This window comes from Bombina bombina, chromosome 4, assembly GCF_027579735.1.
Source record: "Bombina bombina isolate aBomBom1 chromosome 4, aBomBom1.pri, whole genome shotgun sequence".
NCBI classification, from domain to species: Eukaryota; Metazoa; Chordata; class Amphibia; order Anura; family Bombinatoridae; genus Bombina; species Bombina bombina.
The window spans coordinates 538093085-538111847 of NC_069502.1; the positions used below are offsets into that span (position 1 = coordinate 538093085).

Genomic DNA, 18763 nt, shown 5'->3' on the forward strand with positions numbered 1-18763 from the left:
CATATATATCTGTATCTCACTTTTATACTTTCATATATATCTGTATCTGACTTTTATACTTTCATATATATCTGTATTTACTTTTATACTTACATATATATCTGTATCTGACTTTTATACTTACATATATATCTGTATCTGACTTTTATGCTTACATATATATCTGTATCTGACTTTTATACGTACATATATATCTGTATCTGACTTTTATACTTACATATATATCTGTATCTGACTTTTATACTTACATATATATCTGTATCTGACTTTTATACTTACATATACTGTATATCTGTATCTGACTTTTATACTTAAATATATATCTGTATTTACTTTTATACTTACATATACTGTATTATATCTGTATCTGACTTTTATACTTACATATATATCTGTATCTGACTTTTATACTTACATATACTGTATATCTGTATCTGACTTTTATACTTAAATATATATCTGTATTTACTTTTATACTTACATATATATCTGTATCTGACTTTTATACTTACATATATATCTGTATCTGACTTTTATACTTACATATATATATATATATATTTACTTTTATACTTACATATATATCTGTATTTACTTTTATACTTACATATATATCTGTATTTGACTTTTATACTTACATATATATCTGTATTTGACTTTTATACTTACATATATATCTGTATTTGACTTTTATACTTACATATATATCTGTATCTGACTTTTATACTTACATATATATCTGTATCTGACTTTTATACTTACATATATATCTGTATCTGACTGTTATACTTACATATATATCTGTATCTGACTTTTATACTTACATATATATCTGTATCTGACTGTTATACTTACATATATATCTGTATCTGACTTTTATACTTACATATATATCTGTATCTGACTTTTATACTTACATATACTGTATATCTGTATCTGACTTTTATACTTAAATATATATCTGTATTTACTTTTATACTTACATATACTGTATTATATCTGTATCTGACTTTTATACTTACATATATATCTGTATCTGACTTTTATACTTACATATACTGTATATCTGTATCTGACTTTTATACTTAAATATATATCTGTATTTACTTTTATACTTACATATATATCTGTATCTGACTTTTATACTTACATATATATCTGTATCTGACTTTTATACTTACATATATATATATATATGTATTTACTTTTATACTTACATATATATCTGTATTTACTTTTATACTTACATATATATCTGTATTTGACTTTTATACTTACATATATATTTGTATTTGACTTTTATACTTACATATATATCTGTATTTGACTTTTATACTTACATATATATCTGTATCTGACTTTTATACTTACATATATATCTGTATCTGACTTTTATACTTACATATATATCTGTATCTGACTGTTATACTTACATATATATCTGTATCTGACTTTTATACTTACATATATATCTGTATCTGACTGTTATACTTACATATATATCTGTATCTGACTTTTATACTTACATATATATCTGTATCTGTCTTTTATACATACATATATATCTGTATCTGACTTTTATACTTTCATATATATCTGTATCTGACTTTTATACTTACATATATATCTGTATCTCACTTTTATACTTTCATATATATCTGTATCTCACTTTTATACTTACATATATATCTGTATTTACTTTTATACTTACATATATATCTGTATTTACTTTTATACTTACATATATATCTGTATCTGACTTTTATACTTACATATATATCTGTATCTGACTTTTATGCTTACATATATATCTGTATCTGACTTTTATACGTACATATATATCTGTATCTGACTTTTATACTTACATATATATCTGTATCTGACTTTTATACTTACATATATATCTGTATCTGACTGTTATACTTATATATATATCTGTATCTGACTTTTATACTTACATATATATCTGTATCTGACTGTTATACTTACATATATATCTGTATCTGACTGTTATACTTACATATATATCTGTATCTGACTTTTATACTTATATATATATCTGTATCTGACTTTTATACTTACATATACTGTATATCTGTATCTGACTTTTATACTTAAATATATATCTGTATTTACTTTTATACTTACATATACTGTATTATATCTGTATCTGACTTTTATACTTACATATATATCTGTATCTGACTTTTATACTTACATATACTGTATATCTGTATCTGACTTTTATACTTAAATATATATCTGTATTTACTTTTATACTTACATATATATCTGTATCTGACTTTTATACTTACATATATATCTGTATCTGACTTTTATACTTACATATATATATATATATGTATTTACTTTTATACTTACATATATATCTGTATTTACTTTTATACTTACATATATATCTGTATTTGACTTTTATACTTACATATATATTTGTATTTGACTTTTATACTTACATATATATCTGTATTTGACTTTTATACTTACATATATATCTGTATCTGACTTTTATACTTACATATATATCTGTATCTGACTTTTATACTTACATATATATCTGTATCTGACTGTTATACTTACATATATATCTGTATCTGACTGTTATACTTACATATATATCTGTATCTGACTTTTATACTTACATATATATATGTATTTACTTGTATACTTACATATATATCTGTATCTGACTTTTATACTTACATATATATATGTATTTACTTGTATACTTACATATATATCTGTATCTGACTTTTATACTTACATATATATCTGTATCTGACTTTTATACTTACATATACTGTATATCTGTGTCTGACTTTTATACTTACATATATATCTGTATTTACTTTTATACTTACATATATATCTGTATCTGACTTTTATACTTACATATATATCTGTATCTGATTTTATACTTACATATATATATGTATTTACTTGTATACTTACATATATATCTGTATCTGACTTTTATACTTACATATATATCTGTATTTGACTTTTATAAAATATAAATGACTTCACTGAATGTTAACTTTGCTATTTTTTATGTTCACACTTGAATCAGATGTTGAAAATGGTTTTGAATATAGCATTTGACCTAAGGAAAACACTTGAAATACAAAAAGCAGCTTTTGTTTATATCAAACCTGTTTTTCCTTAAACTGAATATTAATGTCAGTTTTCAATCACCATTTAGCCAGTGTTTTCTATGTTAGTACGTTTTACTGGAGTGTGCTCATTTCTTTAATTTGAATGCTGATAGATTTGTATTTAAAGCCCTGATTCGAAGTGAGGCTGTGACTCAGAGAATTAACAGTCATATTCCATTAAAAGTAAAAGTAACCTTCAAAATGTATTTCTCATATATTTGCCTTGTAATTACTGATTCAGTATATCTATTTGTTGCATTCACTTACCCCTGTTGTATTTATATTCTCTTTCTTTAAAACCATGTTACATTAAAAACAGCCAAGGTCTCAATAACGTTCTAGCTTACAAATACCTATAAGTATATAGTACAGATGATGATTAAAGTATTTAATACAATATATTTGTATGTGTAGTGTACTTGAGTTAGTCCTGCCTTATACTTTGTTAGATTGTAGCTATAAGTCATTAAAGTGCTGTGCTTCCTTCATTTCTAGCACCTTGTTTCTGAGCTGGACACGTGTCTCACCGATGGGCTTCCCCTCCTGCTGACATACTGTGACATTCAAGCACTTTCTCGCGACCTCCGGTTTACCCATCTTCTTCATTCTAAAAGAAAATTTCAACAACATAAAGTCCCTTTCAAAATGATGGTAAATTTCTGCATTGTTCTAAGGATTTGCTTAGAACCATTTTTGGTTTTAGGAAAATTATGTTTATCTTACACAAACGTTTAAAAAAGAGACATTTAAACTTTCATGGTTCTGACAGTACATGCAGATTTAAAAGAGTTTTTTTCAATTTATTTATCAAGGTTACTAATTCTACTATCAAAGTTACTTTGTTCCCTTGGTATCCTTTGTTGAAAACTGTACCTAGGTACACTCAGAAGCAGCAATGCACTACTGGGAGGTAGCTTGTGATGCCTCTTGTCATTGGCTTGTTCAGCTAGGCCTCAGTAATGCATTGGTGCTGTGGAGCAGACTTTAACTATGTGTTTAACTTATTTGTAGGGGTTAAAAACATATTTATATATAAGCAATGGTGTAATAATTAATTTCTCTTACACATTAGAGCATTTTCCTTTTACACTTTGAAGTCCCTTTAAGTGACCTATAAGATAAATGTATACTTTAGTGAATTCCATTTGTATGAGCATACGTTAATGTATTTAATAGTTTATATAACCAATTTACTGACAATATGAGGGCTATATTACATATTATTCTGAGATCAGTTTGCTTAAATTCTTCTGGGTATATTTTCTTATATTAGGTTGCCGAGCATGAGGTTGAGTGCAATCCTGGGTTTCGAGTGTATTTGCACAGCACGTGCATGCCTGAGGATATTCCACCAGAAGTGGCGTCATACTGCAATATCCTTTACTTCTACCAGGACAGGGAAGGCTTGCTAATGCAGCTGCTGGATAGATTTGTACAGCAAGAGAAGCCCAGGCTAAAGGAGGAACATTCATTATTAAAACAGGTATTATATGTCCAAAGCCTAGTTATCAAATTTACCTCAGCATAATTTAGCTTAATCTATAAAGAAGGACATAAAATTACTATTGTTACATACTTATAAAACAATAAAAAGTAATATTGTATTCTACAAACTGTTTAAGTATAAAAATATTACTTTATGTGCTCACCAATCACCTCACTGCATATTTTGGCGGGAAAAAGTTGTCACTGTATTTATTTAACTGTTATACAGGTATATAATCTATTGCTCTTAAAATGTAAGTAGATACAATCACCTAGATTTAGAGTTTTGCAGCCGAAGGGGTGCGTTAGCTACGCGTTTTTTTTCTAGCGCTGCTTCTAAACAACGCTAGTATTGAGAGTTCTCTGAATGGCTGCGTTAGGCTCCAAAAAGGGAGCGTTGAGCCGAATTTACCGCCACTTCAACCCTCAATACCAGCGTTGCTTACGGTAGCGGCTAGCTGGAAAAACGTGCTCGTGCACGATTGCCCCATAGGAAACAATGGGGCAGTTTGGGCTGAAAAAAAACCTAACACCTGCAAAAAAGCAGCGTTCAGCAACTAACGCAGCCCCATTGTTTCCTATGGGGAAACACTCTCTAAGTCTGCACCTAACACCCTAACATGAACCCCGAGTCTAAACACCCCTAACCTTACACTTATTAACCCCTAATCTTCCGCCCCCGCTATCGCTGACCCCTGCATATTATTATTAACCCCTAATCTGCCGCTCCGGACACCGCCACAACCTACATTATACCTATGTCCCCCTAATCTGCTGCCCCTAACATCGCCGACACCTACATAATATTTATTAACCCCTAATCTGCCCCCCCCCCCAACGTCGCCGCTACCTAACTACACTTATTAACCCCTAATCTGCCAACCGGACCTCGCCGCTACTCTAATAAATGTATTAACCCCTAAAGCTAAGTCTAACCCTAACACCCCCCTAAGTTAAATATAGTTTTAATCTAACGAAATATATTCCTATTTAAAGCTAAATACTTACCTGTAAAATAAACCCTAATATAGCTACAATATAACAAATAATTATATTGTAGCTATTGTAGGGTTTATTGTAGGGTTTATTTTTATTTTACAGGCAACTTTGTATTTATTTTAACTAGGTACAATAGCTATTAAATAGTTATTAACTATTTAATAGCTACCTAGTTAAAATAATTACTAAATTACCTGTAAAATAAACCCTGACCTAAGTTACAATTAAACCTAACACTACACTATCAATAAATTAATTAAATACATTACCTACAATTACCTACAATTAAATAAACTAAACTAAATTACAAAAAAAATAAAACACTAAATTACAAACAAAAAAAGATTACAAGAATTTTAAGCTAATTACACCTACTCTAAGCCCCCTAATAAAATAACAAAGCCCCCCAAAATAATAAAGGTCCCTACCCTATTCTAAATCAAAAAGTAACCAGCTCTTTTACCAGCCCTTAAAAGGGCTTTTTGCAGGGCATGCCCAAAAGTAATCAGCTCTTTTGCCTGTAAAAAAAAACACAATACCACCCCCCAACATTACAACCCACCACCCACATACCCCTACTCTAACCTACCCAAACCCCCCTTAAATAAACCTAACACTACCCCCCTGAAGATCTCCCTACCTTGAGTCGTCTTCACCCAGCCGGGCACCGATGGACCAAAAGAGGACATCCGGAGCGGCAGAAGTCTTCATCCTATCCGGGCAGAAGAGGACATCCGGACCGGCAGACATCTTCATCCAAGCGGCATCTTCTATCTTCATCCATCCGGAGCGGAGCGGAACCATCTTCTTCCAGCCGACGCGGATCCATCCTTCTTCACCGACGCCTACTCGCCGAATGAAGGTTCCTTTAAGGGACATCATCCAAGATGGCGTCCCTCGAATTCCGATTGGCTGATAGGATCAGCCAATCGGAATTAAGGTAAGAAAAATCTGATTGGCTGATTGAATCAGCCAATCAGATTCAAGTTCAATCGGATTGGCTGATCCAATCAGCCAATCAGATTGAGCTCGCATTCTATTGGCTGTTCCGAGTAGGCGTCGGTGAAGAAGGATGGTCCGGATGTCCTCTTCTGCCCGGATAGGATGAAGACTTTTGCCGCTCCAGGTGTCCTCTTTTGGTCCATCGGTGCCCGGCTGGGTGAAGATGACTCAAGGTAGGGAGATCTTCAGGGGGGTAGTGTTAGGTTTATTTAAGGGGGGTTTGGGTGGGTTAGAGTAGGGGTATGTGGGTGGTGGGTTGTAATGTTGGGGGGTGGTATTGTGTTTTTTTTTTTACAGGCAAAAGAGCTGATTACTTTGGGGCATGCCCCGCAAAAAGCCCTTTTAAGGGCTGGTAAAAGAGCTGGTTACTTTTTAATTTAGAATAGGCTAGGGACCTTTATTATTTTGGGGGCCTTTGTTATTTTATCAGGGGGCTTAGAGTAGGTGTAATTAGCTTAAAATTCTTGTAATCTTTTTTTTTGTTGTAATTTAGTGTTTGTTTTTTTTGTAATTTAGTTTAGTTTATTTAATTGTAGGTAATTTATTTAATTAATTTATTGATAGTGTAGTGTTAGGTTTAATTGTAACTTAGGTTAGGATTTATTTTACAGGTAATTATTTTAACTAGGTAGCTATTAAATAGTTAATAACTATTTAATAGCTATTGTACCTAGTTAAAATAAATACAAAGTTGCCTGTAAAATAAATATAAACCCTAAAATAGCTACAATATAATTATTCGTTATATTGTAGCTATATTAGGGTTTATTTTACAGGTAAGTATTTAGCTTTAAATAGGAATACTTTAGTTAATAATATTTAATTTATTTCGTTAGATTAAAATTATATTTAATTTAGGGGGTGTTAGGGTTAGGGTTAGACTTAGTTTTAGGGGTTAATATACATTTATTATAGTAGCGTTGCGGTCCGGTCGGGAGATTAGGGGTTAATACTTGAAGTTAGGTGGCGGCGATGTTAGGGAGGTCAGATTAGGGGTTAATACTATTTATTATAGGGTTTGCGAGGTGGGAGTGCGGCGGTTTAGGGGTTAATACATTTATTAGAGTAGCGGCGAGGTACGGTCGGCAGATTAGGGGTTAATAAGTGTAGGTAGGATGCCGCAACGTTGGGGGGGCAGATTAGGGGTTAATAAATATTATGTAGGTGTTGGCGATGTTAGGGGCAGCAGATTAGGGGTTCATAGGGATAATGTAGGTGGCGGCGGTGTGCGGTCGGCAGATTAGGGGTTAAAAATATTTATTATAGTGGCGGCGATGTGGGGGAGCCTCGGTTTAGGGGTACATAGGTAGTTTATGGGCGTTAGTGTACTTTAGAGCACAGTAGTTAAGAGCTTTATAAACCGGCGTTAGCCCATAAAGCTCTTAACTACAGCCTTTCCATGGGCGTTAGGAGTCTTGTCGATAGAGGGTCTACTGCTCACTTCAGCCAAGACTCTAAATACCGGCGTTAGGAAGATCCCATTGAAAAGATAGGATACGCAATTGGCGTAAGGGGATCTGTGGTATGGAAAAGTCGCGGCTTGAAAGTGAGCGTTAGACCCTTTCCTGGCTGACTCTAAATACCAGCGGGTGGCCAAAAGCAGCGTTAGGACCCCTTAACGCTGCTTTTGACGGCTACCGCAGAACTCTAAATCTAGCGGTTTGTAATTAAATTGAGAATAAAATTACCAGAGGTAATTTGTAATTGTTAGCTATAACAGACCAATGGTACAATAATTTTAATGACTGAAACAGTCAAACCTTGCTGCATCCTGTTTAAAAAGAACCAAGTATAAAAGCAAGGTGAAGTCTAGACCTTTATATGAAGGAAAGTATAAAGATGACAAATTGTAGAAAACAGTGATCATGTGGAAACGTATTTGAGTGAATGTAGAGAGTGAAGGAAATTGTGTGTTTAGAAAAGAATTTGCTTCTAAGCCTTTAGTACAGGTTTATAGATTAGACCAGTGATTATTAACGATCTTGAAGGGCAAGTTTATCGATGTTGGAGGCCTCAATATGCCAGACATAGACATTGAGGTACATGTTGTAAAATTAATTAGTTATATTCCTGAATCTGTAAATGGGGAATCACTTGGGCAATTGTTTGAGGAGCCATAATAGATAATAAACAGTGATATATTATTAGATGCGTCTGTGGGTGAGAGCTTGCAGTATAGTAATAGGCACTCAGTGTGGTTTACTATTTACATGCATGTGCAACAAAAATCCTATATTTTAAAAAGGCAATTTCTTCATACCTTGGAATAACTCAGTAATTAATTAAGGACCAGATTATAAGTGGAGCGCAAAATATTGCTTTCGCTAAAGCAATATTTGAGCTCCACTTTGTAATATCAGCACATGGAAAACCTCACATTCGCATTACACTTCCATAGGCTCCAATGGGAGCCTTGTTCTCATGCAGTGAAGGGGGTAAGTCGTAGCAATAACCAGCCACTTGTAATGGCTGGTTATGTATCGTGTGCCCGCAAACGTGCAAATTTGCCCATTTGCGGGTGCGCGATAATTTAGGGCTCCCCTTGTAATCTAGCCCTAAATGGGAAAAGATAAGGAAGTACAAGATCAGTAGGTGTATTTAGAAAGTGATATCTTTAGATTTAACTATACACTGTATTAGGTATTTTTTATAAGTGTAAAAGAAAAAAAGAAACCAGCTTGGTTCTCCTGTGAACTAGTACATGCTGTAAAAAATAGAAGTTTATAAGGAAAACAAACTCTGTCAGAGGAAGAAATATAAATGCGGAAACCCAACAAAAACACTACTTAATTACCGATTTTAAGGCTGAGGTGGAAGATAAACTAGCATAGTCTGTGCAAATGGTAAAAAAAATAATGTATTTCTTTAGGGAGAACAAAAGGAGTTGTTAGTTACACCAGATAGACGACAATAATTTTGTGTAAGATATTGAAATATATCTCATGTTCTGCCTTACAGCGGACTGTAGAGATAGGAGAATTCTTATAAGGAATGCTACTATAAAGGGTAAATGTAATTAAAGGAATATCAGCCTCTTCGCTACCGAAAATCTCAGAGAATAATTTTTAACATTTTTGCTATTGCTCCATTTAAACAGAAGTATAACCTTGTTTTTTTTTTTTATTTACCTATCAAAACGATATATATATATATATATATATATATTTTAGTAGACAACCCATTTTGGTATATTTCATTCCACCGTTTTGCCACCAGATGTAATCATATTAAAAAAAATTGTTCACTTTTTCACAAACTTTGTTTTTTTTCACTGAAATTATTTACACACAACCACCGCAGTTCCAAGAAAGATGTTTGTAAAAGGTTCTCTGGGTCCCTTTTTGTTCAGAAATAGCAGCCATGCTTGGCTTTGCGATTCATTTTTTTTTGGTAATTAGAAGGCCACTAATTGCAACTGTGCACCAAACTTCTGAAATTCCCAGCAGTGAAGAGGTGAATTAGTTAACCAGTAATTATCCTCCAACCTGACACTTCCCTCCTCCCTGATCCTTCCCAAACAGCTCTCTCACCCCCACACTAATGAGTCCTGACCACCATGACACTCAAGTCAAAATTAAACATTCATTATTCAGTTAGAGCATGCAATTTTAAACAACTTTCCAATTTACTTCCATTAACAATGTCCACAGTCTTTTTATATTTAAACTTTTTGAGTCCCCAGCTCCTACTGAGCATGTGCAATAATTCACAGAATAAACGTGTATGCATTTGTGATTGGCTGATGGCTGTCACATGGTACGTTTATGCATTTGTGATTGGCTGATGGCTGTCACATGGTACAGGGGGGAGTGTAAGTAGACATAACTTTTAAAATTGTCAGAAAAAATCTACTACTCATTTAAAACTCAGACCAAGTGCTATTGCATTGTATTGTTATCTTGCATTTGTTGATTATGCAAACTACTGTGTTGACTGGTCCTTTAAGTTTTTGTGTAAGATCCCCCCATAGCCCCCACCTACATGATCTCTTCCAAACAGCTCTCTAACTCTCCCCCTCCCCTCTGCCATCTTAGGTACTGGATATCTGCCAGTAACCAGTGTATAGATTTATTTATTTTCTAAATTTATATATATATATATATATATATATATATATATATATATATATATCTCCTTTTTTTTTTTTTACTGTAGTGTAGCTGTCCCCCCACCCTGTGATTTATACTGTAGGTTCCCCCCAAACCTGATTCCAAATTTTTCTGTAGTGTAGCATCGCTTCCCTCCCTCTCCCATTCACGCTTCCTTTTTTGTAGGTAGAAGAATACATGGCTGCATATGAAGAAGTATTAAACAGCATACAGTGAGATTCTTAAAGGGACAAAATACTCAGCTAAATCACTTGAAAGTTATGCAGCATAACTGTGAAAAGCTGACATGAAAATATCACCTGAATATCTCTATGTAAAAAGGGAAGGTATTTGCCTCAAAATGTCTTCAGCTCACAAGAATAAATGTTCTGTTGTGTCCAGCTTCAAGTTAAAATACAAATAAAAAATATAGCCCATCAGCAGTGCAGTGGTCATGCTTTTGGTTTTCTGTGATCTCATGGGATTTCATAGTAAACTTTCTTAAACTGAATAGGAAAATAACATTACTGTGCCTGCACATGCACAATGCACACTCCCTTGCAAGTCATGGGACTAGCATTCTGATTGGCTTCTTAAAGTTTCTTTACAGTGGAGTGTGAATAGGAAAGTTTGAGGTAAAATATCTTTCTTTTTTACATAGAGATGTTCAAGTGATATTTTCTAATCAGTTTTTTTTACAGCTATGCTGCATCACTTTCAAGGGCATCAACATTTGGGTACCATGTCCCTTTAAGCCCCTTTCTAGATCTCTTGTCAGGCCTCATCTTGAATACGGAGTACAATTGTGGAGACTGATCTCCAGAAAGTTATAAATAAATTAGAAATAATTTAAAAATTACTAAAATAGTGTATGGCCTAAAAATGTAAACCTAGCGTAAGCTGCTAAAACAGTTATACATTTTACTAAAAGCATTTTTGTTCATTGAAGTATATTGCACAAATGCTTCTATTTAAAATTTAAATGCACCCACGCATATTTCAATTTTGACCTTTTTGTCCCTTTAAATTACAGGAACATGGGGCAAGATAAATAATAAAAGTATAATACATAGCTATTTTACGATGCATTATTAAACATTGTATATTACAATTTCAGAGTGTTTCATATTAATTGAATGATTTTCAGAAAGCAAATCCTTTTTTCCCCAGGAACAGTTAAATAACATGATGACACTTTCAGCTTTAGAAGAAAAAATCATAACTATCCTGAAAAATGATGGCTCCTTACTACAGAATCTCTCCACTACGAAGAAATTATGTGACTTGAAACTGCAACATGAAGAAGCCTTAGAAATGTAAGTAACACATTTGCTTTGTTGTAAAGACTTTGAGGCCGAATGATCAAATGTCTGTCGGACCTGATCCGACAGTGCGAATCAGGTCCGACAGACATCGTTGAATGCGGAAAGCAATACGCTCTCCATATTCAGCATTGCACCTGCATCTCACAAGAGCTGCTGGTGCAACGCTGCCCCCTGCAGACTTTTGGCCAATCGGCTGCCAGCATGGGGCGTCAATCAACCCGATCGTACTCGATCAGGTTAAATTGTGGCGATTCTTGTCCGCCTCATCAGAGCAGACGGACAGGGTCCATTCGGAGCTTGATAAATGGACCTCATAGGCTGTAACTGTGATGTTAGATTATCTGCAACTGTAAATGGATTCTATCTCCCCATAGTATAAAAAAAAACTTAATTTTTTTATGTTGCTTTTTTTTTTTTTCACTCATGGTGAGTACATTAGATTAATTTAACCTCCTCTCAGGTAAATGAACATCTGCTAACTAATTTTTCTTTTTATATTTAGTCCATAACTGTCTTCCTATGTTTTAAAATACTGAGAATTTTTTTTTTCCAATAAAAAGTGTACAGGTTTCTGCATTAAAGGGACTAAACATCTTGTCATTACAAGACATTTCTGTTGTCTTGTTAAAGAATAACATACTGGCCAAATCTAAACAAGTTTTAAAACAAATTAAATCTCGTCTGCTGCAGCTGTTTTTCAATAGCCAAAATCTACCCACTTCTTGCCTTATTTGGAAAGGCCAATCCAGACTTGCTTATAGAGAAGAAAATAAACAAATATCTGTCAGACCAGCACTGTTTTTGTTGTTTTCTATAAAGAAGACAATGTAAGCCACTGCCAATATGTTGGTATAAAGTGTATTGTTTTGCAATTATTATTGGTTAAATCCAGCTAGTGAAAGACATGTAGCAGGGTTAGGCTAGCAATGTCTGCAGTGTCCAATTCCATTTCGGAGAGTTAGAAAATCCACAATTTGAAAGTATATTGCACAGTTGTTTTACTATGCATAACTAAGCAGTTTATATTAAAATTTTAATGCGCTTACCGTCCCTTTTGTTTTCTTGGGAGGGTTTAAGGTAACCTCTTTGCTGACAGGGAGGGCTGCAATTAAGTGTCTTCTTTGGATGTGAAAGGTTTAACATTTTGAAATCTCTCCTCATTTTACATGCAATATATTTTAAATCCTGCTACATATTACAAGCAGTTTTTATATATTAAATGCTTTAACATTTTAAACTACATTCTCTTGCTTGCAGCATTTCAGTTGTGTCATTTTAATTGTCCAGCAGCATTGTCAAAACCTAATACATTGAAAGCATTGAAGCTACAAAACATCTGTACCACATATAAGTAGAATTTGTATTCATTCCTCAAGTATTACCTGTTCCAGTCAGCCGGTAAACATGTATTATTATCTTAGCATATCTGCATAGCATTACAAGTAGGCTGAGTGCATTACGTTATATAGGTGAAGCTAAACCACATCATAAACGAGAAGAATCTATGAAGCACAATTTAAATTCCTCCATATAAAAATAGCCATCAAAGTCATTATCCTGGTCATTACGGCGCTTAAAGCAAATCCTTTTCAGGAGATATAAAGTGTAAGGTTTCACTGTCGCACAGTAGTGTATGTCATTTTCATTACAGGAACATAAAGATTGCTGCATCAGAACAAAACTTGCTGCATGCTAGAGAGGGATTTCGAGAGGTAGCTGTGCGCGGCTCTGTAATGTTTGACACTGCCAGAGTGATGCATCAACTCAACAATATGTATGATACAAGCTTCAGTCAGCTGATGGGGCTTTTTGATTTGTCTGTAGCACATTCAGAAAGGTAAGTGAACTGCATCACTAGCTACAGTGAGCTACAGTGAGATAAAAGGATAATACTGTACATAAAGAGCCTCAGTAAGGTGTGTGTGTGTGTGTGTGTATATATATATATATATATATATATATATATATATATGTAAAAACAAAAGAGTGCTACCCCAAAGCTTCAAAATAATATGCTTCAATAGAATATGCACAACAATTGTTTCAACATTGACTTATAAGTCCAGCCCAGAATAGAACCACACTCAGCACTTTAAACACAATAAAGCAATATCGGACTTAGCCGTACTTCACGTTCCCCTGGCACTCTTCTCCACTAAATCAGCTTATGAGAAAATGAGAAAAACATAATTTATCTAAGACCTTACCTTTTAAATTGATTTCTTTCATATTGGCAAGAGTCCATGAGCTAGTGACGTATGGGATATACAATCCAACCAGAAGGGTCAAAGTTTCCCAAACCTCAAAATGCCTATAAATACACCTCCCACCACACCCACAACTCAGTTTAATGAATAGCCAAGTAGTGAGGTGATAAAATAAGGAGTAAAAAAGCATACAAAAAGAGGAACTGGAAATATACTTGTGCTTTTATACAAAAAATCATAACACCATAAGAAAAGGGTGGGCCTCATGGACTCTTGCCAATATGAAAGAAATTAATTTATCAGGTAAGTTCTTACATAAATTAAGTTTTCTTTCATGTAATTGGCAAGAGTCCATGAGCTAGTGATGTATGGGATAGAAATACCCAAGATGTGGAAGTCCACAGAAGAGTCACTAGAGAGGGAGGGATAAAATAAAAACAGCTATTTCCGCTGAAAAAATTAAATCCACACAAAAAAATAAGTCTTTCTCATAAATTTCTCATAAATTTCAAGAAAAAAACTTGAATCATAAGCAGAAGAATCAAACTGAGACAGCTGCCTGAAGAACTTTTCTACCAAAGACTGCTTCAGAAGAAGCAAATACATCAAAATGATAAAATGTAGTAAATGTATGCAAAGATGACCAAGTTGCTGCTTTGCAAATCTGATCAACCGAAGCTTCATTCTTAAAAGCCCAAGAAGTGGCGACTGATCTAGTAGAATGAGCTATAATTCTCTGAGGCGGAGACTGTCCCACCTTCAAATAAGCCTTGTGAATCAAAAGTTTTAACCAAGATGCCAAATAAATGGCAGAGGCTTTCTGACCTTTCCTAGGACCAGAAAAAAACCCAAATAGACTAGAAGTCTTCCTGAAATCTTTAGTAGCTTCAACATAGTATTTCAAAGCTCTTACAACATCCAAAGAATGTAAATATTTTTCAAAAGTATTCTTAGGATTAGGACACAAGAAAGGAACAACAATTTCCCTACTAATGTTGTTAGAATTCACAACCTTAGGAAGAAATTCAAACGAAGTCTGTAAAACAGCCTTATCCTGATGGAAAATCAGAAACGAAGACTCACAAGAGAGAGCAGAGAATTCAGAAACTCTTCTAGCTGAAGAGATAGCCAAAAGGAACAATACTTTACAAGAAAGTAGTTTAATATCCAGAGAATGCATAGGCTCAAACTTAGGAGCCAGCAAAGCCTTTAAAACCAAATTAAGACTCCAAGGAGAAGAAATTGATTTAATAACAGGCTTGATACGAACCAGTGAATGTCAGGAAGATAAGCAATCTTTCTATGAAATAAAACAGAAAGAGCAGAGATTTGTCCCTTCAAAGTACTTGCAGACAAACCTTTATCCAAACCATCCTGAAGAAACTGTAAAATTCTAGGAATTCTAAAAGAATGCCAAGAGAATTTCTGAGGACACCATGAAATATAGGTTTTCCAAAACCGATAATAAATCTTCCTTAAAACAGACTTACGAGCCTGTAGCAATGTATTAATCACTGAGTCAGAGAAACCTGTATGACTAAGCACTAATTTCCATACCTTCAAATTTAGCGATTTGAGATCCTGATGGAAAAATGTTTCTTGAGACAGAAGGTCTGGTCTTAACGGAAGTGGCCAAGGTTGGCAACTTGACATCTGGACAAGATCCGCAAACTAAAATCTGTGAGGCCATGCTGGTGCTATCAGAAACACATGCGATTGTTCCATTATGATCTTGGAGATCACCCTTGGAAGAAGATGACGGAAAGATGTAAGCAGGTTGGTAAAACCAAGGAACTGCTAATGCATCCACCATCTCCGCCTGAGGATCCCTGGACCTGGAAAGATACCTGGGAAGTTTCTTGTTTAGATGGGAAGCCATAAGATCTATTTCGGGAAGACCCCACATCTGTACAATCTGACAAAATACATCTGGATGGAGAGACCACTCCCCTGGATGGCTGAGATAATCCGCTTCCCTCATTGTCTACACCTGGGATATGTATTGCAGAAATTAGACAGGAGTTGTATTCCGCCCAAGAAAGTATTCAAGATACTTCTTTAATCGCTAAAGGACTACGAGTCCCACCCTGATGATTGACATATGCCACAGTTGTGATATTGTCTGTCTGAAAACAAATAAATTATTCTCTCTTTAATAGAGGCTAAGCATGAAGAGCCCTTAAAATAGCACAGCGTTCTAAAATATTGATTTATAACCTCGCCTCTTGAGGATTTCAAACCCCTTGTGCTGTCAGAGACCCACAGACAGCTCCCCAACCTGTGAGATTTGCATCTGTTGAAATCACAGTCCAGGAAGGACAAACAAAGGAGGCCCCTTGAACAATAAGGTGATGGTTTAACCACCAAGTAAGAGAGAGTTGAGTGTTGGGATTTAAGAATATCAATTGTGATATCCGAGTATAACCCCTGCACCATTGATTCAGCATGCAAAGCTGCAGAGGTCTCATATGAAAATGAGCAAAGGGGATCGCGTCCAATGCTGCAGTCATAGGACCTAAAACTTCCATGCACATAGCCACTGAAGGGAATGATCGACAGGCAGAAACCAATTTCATTCGTCTCTTGTCTGTTAAAGACAGAGTCATAGACACTGAATCTATCTGTGACCCTTGTCTGAGGAATCAAGAAACTCTTTGGTAAATTGATCCTCCAACCATGTCTTTGAAGAAACAACACAAGTTGATTTGTGTGAGATTCTGCTAAATGAAAAGATTGAGCCAGTACCAAGATATCGTCCAAATAAGGAAACACCGCAATACCCTGCTCTCTGATTACAGATAGAAGGGCACCGAGAACCTTCGAAAAGATTCTTGGAGCTGTCGCTAGGCCAAATGGAAGAGTGACAAATTGGTAATGCTTGTCTAGAAAAGAGAATCTCAGAAACCGATAGGGGTCTGGATGAATCGGAATGTGAAGATATGCCATCCTTTAAATCTATTGTGGACATGTAATGACCTTGCTGAACAAAAGGCAGAATAGTCCTTATAGTCACCATCTTGGAAGTTGAGACCCTTACAAAGTGATTCAAAAACTTCATATCCAGATCTGGTCTGAATTAATTTTCCTTCTTTGGGACAATGAATAGATTTGAATAAAAACCCAGACCCTGTTCCAGAAGTGGAACTGGTACAATTATCCCTGAAAGCTCCATATCTGAAACACATTTCAGAAAGGCCTGAGCTTTCATAGGATTTGATGGAACGTGAGAGAGAAAAAATCTTATCACAGGAGGTCTTATTCTGAAACCTATTTGATACCCTTGAGAGACAATATTCTGAATCCAATGATTCTGAACGGAACCTGCCCAAACGTCTTGAAATAATTTCAATCTGCCCCCCACCAGTAGAACTGGATTGAGGGCCGCACCTTCATGGAGTTTTGGGGGCTGGCTTTGGTTTCTTAAAAGGCTTGGATTTATTCCAACTCGAAGATGGCTTCCAATTGGAGCCATAGTCCTTAGGGGAAGGAGTTTTCTGTGCTCTATTCTGACAAAACGAACGAAACCGATTAGAAGCTATAGCTTTACCCTTAGATTTTTTATCTTGGGGCAAAAAAACTTCCCCCCAGTAATAGTGGAAATAATAGAATCCAACTGAGAACCAAATAAATGATTACCCTGAAATGATAGAGATAGTAACCTAGATTTAGATACCATGTCAGCATTCCATGATTTGAGCCATAAAGCTCTTCTAGCTAAAATAGTGAAAGACATATTTTTAACATCAATCTTGATAATATCAAAAATAGCATCACAGAGAAAATGATTAGCATATTGAAGCAAACGAACAATGCTAGACAAATCAGAATCTTTTTCCAATTGTGCTAAGCTATCCAACCAAAAAGTCAATGCAAATGCAACAACAGCCATAGAAATGGCAGGCCTGAGAATATAACCAGAATGAAAATAAGCTTTCCTTAGATAAGATTCAATTTTCCTATATAAAGGATCCTTAAAAGAAGTACTATCTTCCATAGGAATAGTAGTACGCTTGGCAAGAGTAGAAATAGCCCCATCAACCTTAGGGACTTTTTCCCAAAACTCTAAATTAGCCACTGGCAAAGTGTACAACCTTTTAAATCCAGAAGAAGGAACAAAAGAAGTACCAGGCTTAGACCATTCCTTAGCAATCACATCAGAAATAGAATCAGGAACAGGGAAAACCTCACACAGGAGGTTTATAAACAGAATTTAAACGTTTACTGGATTTGTTATCAAGAGGACCAGACAGCTCAATATCCAAAGTAACCAATACTTCTTTCAACAAAGAACGAATATACTCAATCTTAAAAAGATAAGTTGATTTATCAATGTCAATGTCTGAAGCAGGATCTTTTGAGCCAGAGAAATCCTCATCAGAAGTGGATATATCAGTATGTTGTCGGTCATTACAATTTTTTTTTCATATCAACAGGGATATTATGTACATTAGATATTGAAGGAACAACAGATACTGTACTAGTAC

The 18763-nt window shown here is 34.6% G+C and overlaps 1 protein-coding gene across 1 annotated transcript in view; it reads left to right on the plus strand.

Annotated features, from left to right (window-relative positions):
• LOC128657631 (uncharacterized) overlaps nucleotides 1-18763 on the plus strand; it is a 524168-nt gene that overhangs the window by 437064 nt on the left and 68341 nt on the right. Inside the window, exons 87-90 of the mRNA XM_053712016.1 lie at nucleotides 3669-3824; nucleotides 4447-4656; nucleotides 11918-12063; nucleotides 13724-13909. Coding sequence (XP_053567991.1) covers nucleotides 3669-3824; nucleotides 4447-4656; nucleotides 11918-12063; nucleotides 13724-13909 — 698 coding nt within the window. The remainder of the gene's footprint in view (nucleotides 1-3668; nucleotides 3825-4446; nucleotides 4657-11917; nucleotides 12064-13723; nucleotides 13910-18763) is intronic.